This window comes from Apis laboriosa, unplaced genomic scaffold, assembly GCF_014066325.1.
Source record: "Apis laboriosa isolate Shangri-la unplaced genomic scaffold, ASM1406632v1 scaffold9_cov152, whole genome shotgun sequence".
NCBI lineage: Eukaryota > Metazoa > Arthropoda > Insecta > Hymenoptera > Apidae > Apis > Apis laboriosa.
In genome coordinates this window covers 5791564-5809720 of record NW_025224966.1, presented here as the reverse complement: position 1 = coordinate 5809720, position 18157 = coordinate 5791564, and the positions used below count along the sequence as shown (strand labels likewise).

General features: G+C 36.7%; 1 protein-coding gene across 4 annotated transcripts in view; it reads left to right on the top strand.

Annotated features, from left to right (window-relative positions):
• Positions 1-18157, top strand: part of LOC122719870 — a 176542-nt gene that overhangs the window by 4673 nt on the left and 153712 nt on the right. The window contains exons 1-2 of one of the 4 annotated variants that reach the window (XM_043946090.1): positions 9722-10125; positions 13299-16643. In XM_043946090.1, coding sequence (XP_043802025.1) covers positions 14435-16643 — 2209 coding nt within the window. In that variant the 5' untranslated portion in view covers positions 9722-10125; positions 13299-14434. Of the gene's footprint in view, positions 1-16; positions 51-9721; positions 10126-11916; positions 16644-18157 lie in introns of those variants that run through there. The other 3 variants (XM_043946088.1, XM_043946089.1, XM_043946092.1) reach the window with 3 other exon arrangements.

Here is an 18157-nt window from a genome sequence, read left to right as displayed (position 1 = left end):
ATTTTTTTCCCCGCAGATACAAGCCGCAGCGAAATGTGAGGAATGTTCAGGTATTAATCGCTTCGTTTCAAAACCAGAAACCCCACGCCTCGTATTTTACTGTACTGTATAGTTATAAATCGTAGTTTCTAAAAGTCGTCGTCGTCGTCGTCGCCGCCGTTCCTTCGAATCTCGGATTCTCGAGATTTAATCACGACGTTTTTTCGTAGCGTCATAGCTAAATTAAGTCTTTTCCATACGTTAATTTTCCGAGCCTTGACCGAAGAACAGATTTTTCACCGTCCCGTGAAAAATAGAATCGCGCAGAATTTCATTTTCGCGCGGAAATGTTCTTTTTACACGCGCTTTGGAAGGAACGATTTTGCTTCGTATTACGTATTCCTTGAAATTTCGTGAAGTGAACGTTACACTGAATGAATTACAATAATTTTTCCACGTATAATATTACATTTACAGAAATTAAAAAAAAGGAAACAAATCATTAATAAAATAAAATCGGATTATCGAATCAGAATATCGATTATACGTTCACGACTTGACGAAACAATCATTGCATGTTATTACACTGTAAATTTTTAGAAAAAAAAAATAATAATAGAACTCGAAACACGAAAGCAGATTCGTATGAATCGTTCATCAATCAATTTAATAAGAATTTGGACGAAAAGATCTGTAGATGGGAGACGTCTCGTTGATCCTGGAAGGAATCGGGGTTTATCAGTTGGACAGATTCTTTCTGTGAAGAGGATTAACCCGTGGACAGAAACGTGTTTCCCCCCGGATTTATTCGGTCGAGCTCCCGCGTATAAGCTCCCGCGACGTTCCTTCCTCGTAATTTTCTTGCATCATTTTGTCCAACTTATTTTACTATGTTTTCGGATAATGGGGGGCTTCGCTAGATTTACGACACCCTCGACGAGAGGCCGTGGAAACAAAAAGCAACGAAACGATTTGTGGCTCCGCCTTGCGATCGCTATTTCTTGCGCAACGTAGCGATTCCGTGGCGGAAATTCTTCTTCCTGAAACTTTTTTTTTCCACGGAATTCGATGGAAAGTTTTTCCAGAGAAAGAAAAAAAAAGGAAGATAAAATCGATTTTTGACAGCCAATCATTTTTCTCATGGCGAAAATATTAATTGATCTTGGAAAATTGTTAGAGAACGTAAATAAAAGTTCAAAATTTAATTATCAAAAAAATAGAATTATAGAGATTTCCTATTTTTCCAAGAAAAGTGAGAACAGTTTCTCGCATTTCCTTTCGCACTCAATATAAATATTCTCAATTTGCAATTTTAGATTTCGTATTTATCAAAAATCAAATTTCACTTAAAGAGAGTTCCACCATTATTAATTCCCCTTTCTCCCCCCAAAAAAAGAATCGCGAACAAAATTACGAAAATACAAAGATACGAAACAAAATTGTCGCAAGAAAGAAAAATCTGTTCTTTTGTCACGCAGCCACCCTTTATTAGCACGATTATTAGTTTCTCGGATCGAGTTTACAATTTTAATTAGTGTTAAAAAACGAACGAAACAGCAGACAACTTTTAGCTCTGTTATTGTCGCAAACCTTCCTTGCATTTAGGAGAAATGCGTTGTTTTTTGGCGACATTAGCGTATCGCAGGAGCCGCGCGTATATAACCCCATTATCCTGCGTATATTGTGTAATTATAACGTAAAGGTGGAAGTAATTTACGTGGTAGTGTAGTGGCGATAATAATATAACTTGTTGCGCTGTTTGTGTTACGTATACATTATTCTACGTGTTCAAAAAGCTGATCAATTTTAACACGCAGATCTTTGCAGTGATAGGCAGTGTCGGGAAAAGTACTCTCATTTCGGTGGCCGTGACCTCGTTTCTCCATCGACCAATTATCGTTAGACAGAATATAATCCCCTACGTTTATTTTTCAAGATATTTTTGATTAAATAAGATATATATATATATATATATATAGAAAGAGAGAATACTGTATTCATCTTTCAAAAAACGTGTTTACAGTCTGTGTGGATCTGTCACAATCTCCGAGTAAACAACAAGTTATTGATTTATCTGTTCCTTGAAAATAAACTCACTCGTTAATCCTATTTGCACGTAAATATACTCTTTCTTAAAGGGAATAATCGTAATAATATATTTATTCTACTTTTAAGTAAGTTAAGAGAGTTCTATACGCTTTGCAGAGACTTGCGCGTGACAAATTGTTTCAAATATCGATTTATCGAAACAGAAAGATTCAATTGTATTGTGATGTAGTCACGTTTCATAGTCTCTTGTATTCTCGCGTTACTCGCGTGAAAATTATTATTATTATTATTTTTTTCTCCAAACAACGCGTACAATGGAAATAGGGTAAACAATCGATTCACCTTTCGATCGTGTCAGAATTTCACGAGGTTGGTCGTGTCGTGGATGGCCGGGTTTCTGTAAAGTTCGAAACGTGTCGAGAAGCGGCAGAAAGTTTTTGACGCGCGTTGGCAGATCGAGTTAAAGTAGGGAGGGGGGGAGTTCGTCGAGGTTTCGTCGTCGAACTCTCTTTTTTTGGCACGTTTGCCAAAGAAGAATCGAGCCGAGATCTACACAGGATTGAATCACGTGGATTCGATCCAGAAATACTTTCCACGTATCGTACACACCGAAACCTCGTTGAAATGAAATCATCGTTGCGCGATTAACATCTCCCGCGATTAATATCCCCCGAGAGATAACCGAGACGAGTTGTGCGAATGAGATGGAAATAGTCGAAATGGTTTGAAATTTGAACCGGTTGGAAATAGCGCGGGAATAAACGGATATTAATTTTATTTAATTATCACTTCGATCGTGCGTGTCGCCTCGAATCATTTGAATTTGATTTATTTGCACTCGAGCTTCTTAATAATAGTTCTAATTCTTAATAATAGTAGATTCATTCTTACGGGAATATTAATTTTCTCGTCAATTACGAATAGCACGAGCAATGATGATTTTACTCGTTAAATCTCGCTTTAAATTCGTGAGATTCTTGAAAATATATTGAAAATATATATAATATTTTTAATATTTACACATGCTAATGGAAATGGAAATTATACATAAATCATGTGACATAATTGATGAACAATAGCGTAACACGATTATATATAAATCGAAATGACAGTACTTTTTTGAAAGATCGACACGTAGATCGTGATATGCATAGCAGTTTTCTTTGAAAGCGTGCAATTCGTTGGCCAAATGAGACTTAAACGCGGTGTGATTACGCAATCGTTTTATTTTTTCTTTTTTTTTTTTTTTCCTCCTCTTCTCTGTTGACTTATTGTAAGTAATATGATAATTTATCGTTCGAGTGCATTATCTTATATATGATATAGGAGATGATTAACGATAACGAGAAGAAGAATAATAACGTTGATAAAATGGGGATACGTAAATGGAATGCTTCTTAAGACTTAGTATTATTATATATGCGCACGGTTATGACCGTTTGCGTTCTCACGAGACGTGGATGCGAAATAAATAAATTAAAAAGAAGAAGAAGAAATAAGAAAGAGATTTCAAGTTTTAATTTTGGAACGAATAACACAAATGTTAAAACTTTAAAGAAGTGAAATTTAATTTTCCTCCATCTATAAAAACGTGAATATAATAAATTAATACTATTTATCGTTATTATTATTATTTTTTTTAATTATACAGATATTAAAATATTAATCGAAATTTTGATTCAAAATAATAAATCTAACGAAATTAATTCCACGACATCTGCGTTTAGCAAGAAGGCAACCGGAAGTGTCCGTGCATATATTTATAGACACATATATATATATGTATATGTACTTGTACAAGATGAATGTGAGTATTATTATTACGCGATAACGATTCTATGAAAACGCAATGCGATTCACCCGGGTTGGTATTATGCGACCTTTTATAAACGTTAATTTACATAGGTAGGGTAGCGTGAAGCAGAGAAAGTGCGAATCGTGCGAGATTCGTCTCGTTTAACAGAACATGTTACACACGTTTAGCCGTGCAATCGGAAACGCAGCTTGAACGAGCAATAAAGCCACGGATAAACCAATGGATTTCTTTCGACGCGGTGGCGTAGTAGTAGCTTTTTCGAAAAAAAGAAAAAAAAAAAAAAAAAAAAAAAATTCTTTGTTTGATCGATCATCGCGTCGGATCAATTGGAAATTCTCAATTTTTATTCTATACGATACGATTCTTTTTGTTCTCTCTTTTTTTTCTTTTCTTTTCTTTTCTTTTTTCTTTTTTTTCTTTTTTTCTTTTTCTGGACACTTTTGATCTTTGCTCGCTCGTTCGTTTTAATTTACGAAATATTTTCACCACGTCATCGTATCGTTCGATGATTAATATTGAAATTTTATCAGAGAATCGTATAATCGAACGACCTTTTATGATTTTCTATAATTTTATACGTTGGTTCATTCTTGCACGCATACTTGATTTTATTGTGTAATAACAGCATTGTTCCTTACTTTGAATAGTGTGTACTATTAATCGAGTCACGAGTTTCAGATATGCGCGCAGCATATGGTTACAGATTCTGATTGTTGCGAACGGTTGGCTCGATAAAAATGTTCAGTCAAATGAAAGGATTAATATCTCGTGATTGTTGAATATTCTTATTCAACAATGAATTGGAATTTCGTTATTTTTACGTTTTAATATTCTGAAAATATTCATCGATATTTTCGGCATATATTTTAAATAAATATCTAATTTTCGTATATATATATATGCACATTTCGTGTCGATATATTTTCAATTCAATTAGATATCCTCTCAAGTTTCGAAATTCCAACGAGAAAAATATTATAAATATCGGAATGACAATGCAAATTATATTTTATTTCCGTTATCTACATTCACAGTGCAACAATTGCGTACAATAGAATCAACCGTATTATATAGATACAATGGAAAATGGGAACAAAGTTTGCGCGTTAAAGTTTAAATCGCGTTTCCATTCGGTTACAAATATTTATCCGGAAAGTTAGCAGTGATCGATGCAAACAAACCTAAGTTCCGTTCATTTGACTCAACATCACGTTCGAATCTAAATCCAGAATCGGGCGTAGCGAGTCGCTTTTGCAAGTTTCATTCTCTCTCCATAATGATGAACCAGTGTGCTTACTCTTTTTTTTTTCCTTTTCTTTTCTTTCCTTTTTTTTTTTAGATTTAAAGTTTTAGAAAAAAAGGAAGAGGAAAACGAGAATACACGAATTGTATATTCAGGGAAAATTGTACAAAAGCACGCGAAAAAAAGAAGAAAAAAATATTAAAAAAAAAAAGAAAAAAAAGAAAGAAAAAAAAAAAGAAAAAAGAAAATCCATCAGTTATAGATATACTCGTGTGTGCGTGCGAATCACGAAGACGCTTGAGGATCGAGCTAGTTCCCTCCCCTCTCCTATTTAGAGGACTCAGAGAATCAGTGGATCAAAATTTAGAAGAATTTACCGGTCAAACCCCCCACCTCCGAATACTGTTTTTTGTAGAAAGAGAAAGAGAAAATACACTTATTACCGTTTTATATAACATGTAGAGAAAGAGAACGTGATAGAGCGTGTTATGCGAAAATTACCACGTGTACACCACCAACGATGCCTCATTGTACGCAATAGAGTCACTCGCTATCGAAGGATAAAAATAGTCGATATTTTATGTTTTATTTCGAAAGAAATGTTTTCCTGCAGTACACTTGTACACGTTTATATTTCCGCTGAATGCTGAATAAATTATTATTTTCTATGCTACGGACGAACGTTTCTTTTTCTTTCTTGATTATCATTCGATCACCTCCAATGAAAATAACGACGATCAAACGAGGAAACCGATTAAATAATAATAAAAATAAAAAGGTATCGAAGATGGTTTAAAAAAAAAAAAAAAAAGAAGAAAAGAATAGGATAAAATATAGTCGAATACACGATTCATCCGATCGCTTATTATTTTCATTTGAAAATAATTGAAAAAGTTTCCCCAAACGGAATATATATCGAGTAAAAAGGAAGACACGAAGAAATCACGGAGAAAACTTTACTAACCACTTGGAGGATCAAGGCGTTTACGATATCAAAGAAAGTTTCATCATAGCGCGAACAATAGTATTCCTTTTTTTCTTTTTTTTTTTATTTCGATCATCACATAAACTTTTCACTCCAACCTCCATTATTTCAACACCGCTGATATCCTCTTGTTATTATTTTTCACCTGGGATACTAATCCTTCTTCGATTTTTAATTCGGTATCTCGCGCCATTCTTTACATTTCGCGTTTTTCTTTCGCTAGAAATTTATGGAGCAACGTTTGTGCGCGTCGATCGTTCAAATCTTTCGCGAGAAGCGAATTTCTCATTATGCAACGTACAAGATGACGAGTAACAGCTCCACACTCCACTGTTGCGGAGCGATAATTTTTGGCAATCGCGCATCTGACTCACGTTTCGCACACAAATGTTGCGTAAATGGAACATGCCTATTAACCTTTCTTGCTATCGATCAATGCTACCACTCGCGCTAAATAATTATTCTTCTAATGTTGGAAGGAAACGTTGAAACGTTGTTGGATACTGTTAATAATAGAATGAAATCGAGTTTTGCTCTTTTAAGGATGATCTCAGGATGTCTGGGAATATATTTTAATATTTCGAAATTGTGAAAATTTATTTTTAATTCTTTTTTTTTAACCAAGAGTGCATAGAAATTTTTTTTGTATCGAAACAGAGAATCAATTTCGTTTCTCCTTTGTTCAACTTTTAGTAACGCCATCTATCGTGAATTCAATTTCTCGTTCTCGTCTTCGTTCAATTTTTTATCAACAATCAACGCGGATATCACGAATTCCATTAGACTCGCTTATTTAAAACAAATATAACACTTTAAATAAAATAAAATAAAAAAAGGAAGCAAGAGGGAACGAGTAAACGAGAGGGTCTCGAGAATCCAAGCATGCTGAAAGTTAACAATAAACACCGAAAATTAAACTAAGTGATATTTGGAATATCGCGATAAATTGGTTATTTTATTTCCGTGAAGACGGCACACCTGCACGCATATATCGTCGATAGTGATGGGATAAAGTATACTGCGAGTCCGTTCGAGTATTTAATTGCAAAATTTCGAATTTCTCGCGAGTATTTAAAAAAAATAAAACTTTAAATTAAATATAAAAATTATCGATATTATTGAATTTCTATATTTTAAATTGTAAATTTGTAATTGAAGTCAAGGTTGAACCTCTGATTTTAATAACATTTTGATAATAAAATTATAAACTTATAATTGAAATCAAGCAAAATTGTTAAACTTTTGATTTCAATAACGTAGTAAAATTGTAAACTTATAATCGAAGTAAACCAAGTAAAATTACATCAAAGCAGTTTTCGAACAATTTGCGTAATAGAAATACTTTGTGAGCATAATATATTGGATTTAGTTGTTCAATACGCATTAAATTTGATCCTATTGTTAATAACTGCGCTTGATCCAACAACCGGAGAGTGGAGAAATTTTCAGAAAAACCAGTTTTATCTTGGGAAATAGAGGATGGTGTAGCATGCGAGATTGGGATACGTCAAGTTTTGCGTTATGTACTTGCGTTCGAAACTACTTCTGACGAAACTTTCGATAGAACATCGGTGTGGAATTTCTAATCGCACAGGGTCTGTTCTCGTCGTTAACGATGTTAACGTTGGAAACAACGAAGTGATTCGAAATCTAATGAAAGTAGTTTAAATTGTGGCGAATTTTTGCCCTTGTTTCAAATGAAATGATCAATTTGGAAATGAAATCATCGTGAAATATTTTATACTTTATTTCACTTTAGTGTTGTCTCAAATATTCGAGAAGATGATATTTATTTTACTTTTTTTATAAGTCTAATTTTAATAAAAAAATTTAATAGAAAAAATTTCTCTTTTAACACATTTCTTTTTAGAAATTTTGTCTAATATTAATGATAGTTTAAATTTTCAAAAATTTTAAAGTAAAAGAAAAATTAATAAGTTCTTTGCTAAATTAATGGAAGAATATCAATAAATATTATTTTCTATTATTGTTTTTAATATGTACAATCAAAAATTGTCATATTAACTGAAAAGAATTATTTTTTGCTAATAATAATTTTTTATTCGTTAAATTTGCAATTTCATAATAATAATCTGATTTCGTTTTAAAATATAATTTAATTTATTAATACAAAATCTTTAATGCCTCAAATATCTGTTAAATTTCTCCTCTTAATATTTTATCAAAATTCATATTATAAAATAAATTAATACGATGATCCAAATATATATATTCACAAACACGTATTAATACTGTTTTATCACGAAAAATACCAAAGCAAAACTATTCAACAACATAACTTTTATAACGTAACATTTTCATCTCTTAACATTCTACAAAAATTTACATTATAAATCATAATCCAATTGTAACATCAATAAACGGTCAATATTCTTCCTAGAACCTACGAAGAAAAATATCGAAGTAAGGCATTTTAAAATTCCATTCGTTAAATCTCTTTCCTATTTATAAAACACATCTAAAACTTCCATAACGTAACACTTTCATCTCTTAACATTCTAACAAAATTTATATTATAAATCATAACATATCTGAGTATACGTATCAATAAACAGTCAATATTTTTCCTAGAACTTAGCTCGACGAAGAAAAACACCAAAACAAGACATTTTTAAAATTCCATTCGTTAAATATCTCTTCTATTTATAAAACTTCCATCTTAACATCATCTAAAACTTCTATAACGTAACACTTTCGTCTCTTAACATTCTAGCAAAATTTATATTATAAATCATAATCAATAATAAATGGTCAATATTCTTCCTAGAACCTCGACGAAAAAAAATATCGAAGTAACATATGTATCGAATAAACATTACTTAACATTACATCAAAATTTATAAATCATAATCCAATTGTAACATACTCGAGTATACATATCAATAAACGATCAATATTCTTCCTGGAATCTACCTCGACAAAAATATCTAAACAAGAGATTTTAAATTATTCCATTTATTAAATCTCTCTCTTATTTATAAAACACATCATCCAAAACTTCCATAACAATTTCGTTTCTTATATTCTACAAAAATTTTATTATAATTATTATATAATCCAACTAACATATGTATCGAATAAACATTACTTAACATTACATCAAAATTTATATTATAAGTCATAATCCAATTTTAATATACTCGAGTATACATATCAATAAACGATCAATATTCTTCCTCGAATCTATCTCGACAAAAATACTTAAACAAGAGATTTTAAATTATTCCATTTATTAAATCTCTCTCTTATTTATAAAACACATCATCTAAAACTTCCACAATAATTTCGTTTCTTATATTCTACAAAAATATTATTAAAATTTATTATTAATTTTTTATATTCTTATATTCTACAAATATTTATAATTATTATATAATCCAACTAACATATGTATCGAATAAACATTATATCAAAATTTATATTATAAATCATAATCCAATTGTAACATACTCGAGTATACGTATCAATAAACGGTCAATATTCCTGAGAACCTATCTCGACGAAGAAAAACATGGAAGCGAGGCATTTTAAAATTCCACTCCCGCGGTTGGAAGCGAGTGGCGGTGGGCTCGCGTGCATGCCTCGCGCGCGGATAGGAGCGTGCAGGAGCGCGCGATATTCGTGACACATCCCACGTGCTTGCATTCCCTCATCCTATCCACTAGATCCCACGGGATTTATTTTAGGATCGGCACGATGGAGGCGTGGGTTTTCACAAGCAGCGGCGGCGAAGCGAGGCCCAGTGAATCCGCGGCTGGCTCGTAAGCGAGTCGCACGAGGGGCGCGCGATGTCTCAACTTCGATAATCATCGATAGAACGATCGATCGATCGATCCAACGAACGAACGAACGAACGAACAAACTTGTTCTCGCGTCTTGAGTTTCGAGGACGATTTTTAATTCTTTCCATATCGTTTGAATTCGTTAGGGTTCGTTTTAAGATTTGTCCTTCTTTTGGGAGGGAGAAATGGTTTATGTAATTTAATGGAGAATATATTACATATTTTTCGTGAATTTTTGATTTAATTTTTGGTAAGAGTTTGCAAAAAGAAAAGTTTGACAAGTCGTGTTTTGAAATTTTTTTTTCTAAGACAGGTTGCTTTAATATTTTTAATTTTAATTTTTTTCTTTTTTGGAAAAGGGAATTTGATAATATAAAAATTATATTTTGTCATTTTTAAATTGGAAATTTATATATCTTGAGACTTGACGAGTTCTTTTCTCCTTTTTGAGTTTGATGTATTAAAGCACTTGTTTTCAAGATGTTAAAAATGGAAAATAAACAAAGATGGGCTTGTCAAAGCTTCCTCTAGACTAAAAGATCTTCGTGTTCTATTTAATAGGTGATACAATCTCCGATTGTGAACTAGGTCAGAATTACGTTTCAACGTTTCTAGGTCTATCTATTCTCGATTTATTCTAAATATGGCATAGCGAAATGCTTCTGGGGCCTAGTGAAAAAATGAAAAAGTAATTGACAGTCTGTTCCTTCCGGTCGTATTCCTTCAAAGCGTTGAATAATATACACGCAATAACGATTGACACATATTTCCCGTTATATGTATTGTAAAATCTGTATTCATAGACGAGAAACATATTTTAGGTTACCTTTGTTCTTGGCAATGAACGCGTTGACGACCGTTCCCTATTTTCATCAAAATAATCTTACCTTCAATACTCTTCACAACTATTAAAAACTTCATTCCAATAAATAAAATCGTACTTAAACGATCTTTTACCATATATCACACTAAATGATAAAAAATATACACTTTTAGAAATTTACATTCAAATAAAGAGAGACAGAGTGAAAATAGCTCCACATCTCTCTCACATCTTCCATCCCATTTCGTTCAAAAACTAAAATCTAATAACTTAATTTTAGAATCTTCAAGAACATCATATCAATCATTACCTACTTTTATAACTCTACGTTAAATTAATTTCGTACCTAACTACTTTTGTACCTATTCCTCTCCATTCCTCGAAGACTAGTCTACTCTCACTCGTCGACCAACGTTTCCAACTCCCCAACCGTGACGTTCACCTGGCCGTTTGTCAAGAATCGACGAGCGTATTGGCCCAAGCGACGAGTTTTTCATTTGGACCAACTGCATCTTCCAAGATATTTCGAGACGCGTACATCGAGTGTCGCTCTCGATGGAAACCGGGACACCTTCATCTTCCTCTTTACCAGTTCAAACTGCCACGACCAAACAGCGCGAGAAGGGAACCTTGTGAAAAACTCTTCCCTCCTCCTCCTCCTCCTCCTCCACTCTTCATCTTTTCGTTTATTGATCTTCCACCAAGATCGGCCTCCTGTTGTTCCTCCCTGTAATATTTGGTTAGCGAATCGGGGCTTCCATTCCTGGAAGCCTGCGTGGGCAGAGATGGACAAGAATTTCAACGGTACGAGTTAAGAATAATGTCGACTTCGACATAAATTAAACTCGCGCAATTCGTTACTCGAAGCTACTTAAACTCGATCGAGATTGTATCAACTATAAACAACTACGAATAAGTATTATTTTATTAAAAAAAAAAAAAAATCTATATAACATAAATGATTATAATTAAATTAATATACGTCGTGAAAATACATTTCTATCTCAATAATCGATAAAAGGAAAAATATACGAAATCCGTTAACTTAATTTTCATAACTTAAACCCGTAACATTATTTCAGATTATTTAACCAATTAATTTTTCAACCTGTTAGCGTCCAACTCTGGGTGGTATTGAACGAGAGAGAGAGAGAGAGAGAGAGAGAGAGAGAGAGAGAGAGAGAGAGAGAGAGGAGGGATAGGGATTTTTGGTGGGCAGCCCCGCTGGAAAAATCTCGATGGCGAGCGCGATTTCACGCGCGATTATTTATAACCGGGTGCTTGTAAACACGCGTACTTTGGCGTCGGCCGCGAACCGCCCGCCATTTCTTCGCCAGTTACCGATGCACAAACGAACGGTGAACGTTGCTCCACCGTTTCTTGCCAGACGTCTATTTCGATGGCAGCTCGCTGGTATAGCGGTCACTTCGATTCGCTCGTGATCGAATTCTCCTCGAATTCTCAGTTGGATTAGTGAAAGAATCGCTAACTGGCTTTCGTTCGCGAGTGGTTTCGTGATAGTAGTGAAAAATTGATCGGAGAAGTGAATCGTATCCAGTGTGGAACGATTAGAAAATAAATTCATTGTGTACAAAGAAGGTCCTGTAATCGTTTCCTTAAATTTTACTTTTATTCTTAATATTAAAAATTTCGAATTTAATAGGAGGAAAAGAAATAAAATTAGAAGAACGAAAACTTTTTCTTATAATCGAAAAGAAATTGTTTAACGTAAGAGTAAGAGAGTTTAGAAAGGAAAAAAAAGAAAAGGAAAGAACTCGGATAAATAAATTTTCTTTTTCTGCCATGCTCCGCCATTAGACCGTCGCACCGGCCCACATTATTCTCACGTAGAAGTCGCGTTACCCGTTTTTTCAAGAGGCGACAAGCATCTCTCCATACGTTTCGAAGCTCGTCCCACTCGGTGAGTCGACACGTCACGGTGGAGAAAGAACTGGGAGGGCGTGAATCCGTGAATGTTAAACGCGAGCGCAGCATAAAACGGAACACGGGAGGATGGTACGAGACCGTTTCGGAAAAAGATCCCAAAGCCAAACTCGATTCTGACAGATTGCCAAGCGTCTGAGGTCGCGGTTACGCAAGAGAGACGTTAACTCGTTCGATCCACGATTCGAACAATAATAATCCACGATCGCGGAGCGGATATCATGCTGGTGGCCGTGTCTGCAAGAGATTCGTATAAATTGGATAAACGGATCTGTGGACGGATATGGAACGAACGATGATTCGATTCTTCTGATACGTTGGCGGTCGATCGATGATTAATCGCGATGGGATTAGAGTAAACTCGGCACCGTGTGGACTCAGTGATTTTTCCACGGTGGGGTTATTGTTTATTTTTTTATTTTTTATTATTTTTTTTTTTTTCGTTTCGAAAATATATATTTTCAACGTTGGAAGAAACGGGTCTAATTTAACGCGACTCGAAGGGAAAAGGGGGGAAATGTTGGAGAGCGAAGAGAGAAGCGAGAGAATGAGAATATTTGGATATTTTTTTCTCGGGAAACACTTTTGCTTTAAGTGAAAATATTTTCTCGTTTTAATATTTGCAAGTTTGGATTTATTTCAAAGTAATTTAAAAGGAAAAGGAGAAAGAAGCGAGTGGGAAGAATATTTTTCTCGACGAATTGGAAATTTTGATTTTTATAAAATGGGAAAATAAACGCTTGATTGTAAAGTAATTTGAAAGTGAAAAATTGGAAAAGTGAATACATTGGAATACGTTTATCGAAAATTGTGAAATAAATGTTTACTTATAATTTAAAAATAAATTCTTAAAGTGGCCAATAAAGTGAACTTGACTTGATATTATAATAATTTTAGAGCGAGAAAAGAAATAAAATGAATAGTAAAAACTGAATGAATTTCCATTATTCGTTTGAGAGGACTAACAACAATTTTGAAATTTTCATGGTAAATAAACGTCGTATTAACATCGTACGAGAACAAAACACCTTCTTAATATATTTTTCGATATTTCCAAATATTTACGTTTCACGGTGGAAAGAAATATCGACACGAATAAATTTCTAAATGAATATCTCAATGTTGATATTCGCTTTCGAGTTATGGAAGTACCTTTCACGCGTGTTTTCAAATCAAACCTCGCATTTGAATATAATGGCGAAGATGATTCTTATCATCCTAAAGTTTAAACGTCGAACTGCTGATCGCAAAGTTTAAATCGTTCAAAATCATTTAATCACGCACAATATAAAAAGTTTTACTTTTCGAAACTTACTTTTCGAAACTCAGGATCGTATATAAACTTTGTACAAATACAACTTTGTACAAGAAAACTGTATTTCAAAATATTAACCAAAGAACCGCGCATTCCTCCCAAATTATTTCCAAGAAGAAAATCGAAAACCAGTTTCATCGAAAAACGAACGCGCCGACCCTCCTCTCACTCGACAACAATTTATATACACAAAATAACGCGAGTATACAGCATCGCGTTTAAAACCTCGACCAAATCGAACGATCAAACGATAAAAACTAACTAAATTTCCACGATCACCTTTTCTCCCTTTTTAAAAATCGCCCGATAACGCTTATTCACGAGTAATAAATCGATCCAAAAAGCCAAAAAAAAAAACCAAACTTTTCTGCGAAATCGTTAAGAATTCGCCAAAAAGGGAGGTGATCGAACCTCTGAAAGAAGAAGAAGAAGAAGAAGAAGAAGAAGAAGAAGAAGGACGGCTCGAGAACCGGAAACATGAAGAACGGTCACCCGATTATAACAGCGACGTCGTCGTCGAGCCTGGTCAATCCGGATTCCACGTCCTCGAACGAACCTACGGAACCGATCATCAGATTGAAGCTGGACAAGCCGTTGAACTGGGAGTGGGAGCTGACCACGTCCGCGGACACGCTTCCTGTCATCCAGCTGTTGGACAAGGATGGCCGCGTTCTGGTCGAGACCAGTGGGCGCACGGCCCAGCGGGCCAGGGGCTCGTTTCGAGAGGGCCTCAAGTCGCACGAGGAGTTCCAGACGAGCGAGGGACAGTCCTCCAAGCTTTCCTCCTCTTTCGCGTCCTCCTCTTTCGCGTCCAGCCCTCCGCCGCCTGCCCCCGTCCAACAGGGGAACAGGAACGTGGACGGGTTCAGCAGCAAGTTTGGCACCTTCCAGTTCGGTTACAAGCCTACGAAATCGAGGAGCGAGGTATCGGTGAAGGAGAGGGATAAGAAGGGGGGGAGGAGGAAGGATCGAAGATCGGAGGAGCGGAGAGATTCGAGCAAGTACTCCATGGGCGATTACCTGAGGCAACAGATCATAGACGATCTCGGGAGGAGGGACACGTCGGGCAAGAGTGCCGAGGAGATCGCGAGAGAGAGGTGCAAGAAGGTGAAGGCTTACCTGAGGAGTCGAAGCGAGACGCTGCCGAGCCTGGTCCACGTGGAGGAGCAGGAGGAGGAGGAGGAGGAGGAGGAACACCCGAGGAACGAGGCTCGTCGTCGTCGTCGTCGTCCGAGAGGCGAAGCCATCCCTCAGGAAGGGGAGGGGAGGTCGAGAACGGCGATGGAGGACAAGGTGAGGGGCAACGCGTCGCCCGTCGAAATTTTAGAACGGAGGGAGGGCGACGAAGCTGGGAGCGAGGGGAAGAAGGAGGAGGAATTGGAGAGGGTAAGATCGTTCCTACGAAGGAAGATACAGGAGAGGATGGAGTTGGAACGATCGACGGTTCGGAAGAGGTACTCGTGTTACGGCGAGGCGGAGGAGCAGGGGGGTTATCGCACTCGAAAGGTGCGGAGCGAGACGAGCGTGATCAGGTTCGATCGGGAAATTGTGGAGAGGGACAGGCAGAAAGGGAGGCAGATGGAGAGATGGTCAACGAGGGACAACAACGGGTCTCGTTGTTCCAGGGATAAGTCTAGGCAAAAAGCGTACGGACGTTCGAGGAGCGAGACGATCCTCGAGGCGGCGGGAAAGGGCGGCGGTCGACAACTGAGCTTCGAGACGAGGAGGGACTCGGCCGAGAAACGGAAGCCGTACCGAAAGACTAGGAGCGACGCGTTGGTGGGTGGCAGGAGCGCGGACTCGGAGCAGGAGGGGGATCGTTGGAGGGTGGTGGCGAGGAGGAGGCAGGACACGGCGGTGATGGACGAGACGTGGCGCGAGTACAAGGAGAGGAAGAAGAACGAGAGGTTGCGTCGCGACGCGGAGGGGGTGAAGGAAGAAGAGGACGTTGAAACCGATCTATGCACTTTCCACGATTGCAAGATCTGTCAGAATCTGAGGGATTGCGTGGCGAATCGTGCGCAGATGAGAAATCTCGGGGGCGAGCATGGGAGGGGAGCAGGGGATGATCGCGAGGATTCCTCCGAGCTTCTGATCTCTCTGAACGATTCCGCGAACGAGGAAGGCCGAGCTGGTACCAGCACTCTTGGGGAGAACTGTCCGCTCGTCGTCGGCAACGAGGTCGATGCCTCCCCGACCAAGGATCACGTACTCGTCAAGGTTCGAGGGAAGAATCACTCGTCCAACGTGAATTCGCCTGATTGCGGTTACAATACGATTCCTAAGAAGACTTTTAACGATTACAAGGAATTGTACGCGAGATCGAACGTGAAGAAGAGCGACACGTTCAAGATCGTGGATGGAAGCGAGGGGATCGAGGAAGGTGTTGAGGAGGAGGAGGAAGAGGAGGAGGAGGAGGAGGAGGGGGAGGTCGTTGGGGATGGATCGATCGACAGTTTCGATTATTCGAACGGCGAGGGTGTGTTGACGAACAAGTCGAACGAGGATATCGCGAGGGATTACTTTAAAAGGGTGTACGAGTTGCTGAAGAGACGGCAGAGGGAGGCGAGGAGGGTCGCGGAGAAGCAGGAAGTGGCGGGACGCGATGATTCGTCGTCGTCTAATTACGCGGAGAAGGTGCAAAAGAGGAGACCGCGGCGAAAGAAAAAGGAACGGGGCACGCAAGGTAAGAAACGAGAACTTTCATGTTTTGTTCTTGTCTGCTTTTGGAATGCAAAGATGCGTTCTGCTTTTTTCGAACGATTCCACGTAGTGGAAGTAATTATAATAGATTTCTTTCTCCTCGTTTTCCCAAGGAACACTCGTCTAATTGCGAAATTAATTGCTTAATCGCGCGATGAAATTGACGAGTGATAATTAATACGAACAATTTTTTCGTATAATATTTCGTATAAATGTTATGTATCAACGTTATATCAATTCCACGTATCGTTTATCTTATCAAGATATTTCTTTTCTATAGAATGTCACGAAATAATACGAATAATTACAGTAGTAGTATTTATTAGAATTATATTTTATAGGATCAATTAATAATTTCATCTAGACACACCTAATACTAATTCACGATTCTAATTCACGTAATCGAACTTGTATTCACGCCTCGAATATTTCGCACAATAGCTATTCCTAAAACCCTCGACTAATTACGCAAGCTAATTGAAAAGGAAACACGGTCGTTCAAAGAAACGGCATCATTAAGATATCTACTTCGCCGAGACACATTTCTTCCTAATTGTACAAACAGATAGATATACATAAAGAGAGGATACAAAAGATTTCTCGCCCCATCGTCAAAATATTCTTAATCGTTAACACGTTAACAGAGACATTATTCTCTTAATGGAAAAACTTTAAGCAACTTTCGCCTCGTTTTTCAACCTGTTCTTGCTTTATTTACGGGTTTCCCGGAAATATACGCGTAATATCCCAGAAATATATTCACCGGTGACATTACGACGAAACTTTCGTGTTATCGAGGCTTGTTAAACATTATACGCACATTTTATCTTGAACAATGTCGTCACGAGGTCGAGAATGGACGCGGGAGAATTTTAGGAAAGGAAAAGAAGAGCGAAATAAACGCAGGTTCAATCGATGGCTCCCTCGTGTGTTCTTGCGCGGCAAATGCTGTAAATCCTTCTGGAATTCGCTTGGGATAATCTGATACAAACGGTGGTCGAGCTGGTATTAAGATTTCTTCTTCTTCTTTTTTTTTTTTTAAATAAAGGAAGAATAGAAAAAACGATTGAAGTTTGGATGATGTGAAAATCTGATCATTAATTCAAATGATGGGTGGTTTACTCTCGTTCGACGATTTGTCGAGTAATAATATTAATAAACGAACGATTCACGATTTTAGATTGTATTATATACCGTGAGGGAAGAATTTCAGGATTCCGTGTTTGACGAATCTGAAATGCAATAGCTTGATGGGATTGTCCGATTGAGATAAAAATTCCCCGTTCGAATTCGTAAAGAATATTGGACTTTATAAGAAATTTGTAGTAGAGATTTTATAAAATCATCGGTACAGGGATCGTATTCAATTAAAGATTAATTACGAAGTTATAACTTAATTTAATCTTCTGAGATTCAGGAATATTAATTACGTGATTGAATTACGAATTTATGAGATTAATGTTTGACCGAAGAAATATATATTAAAACGTAATTTAA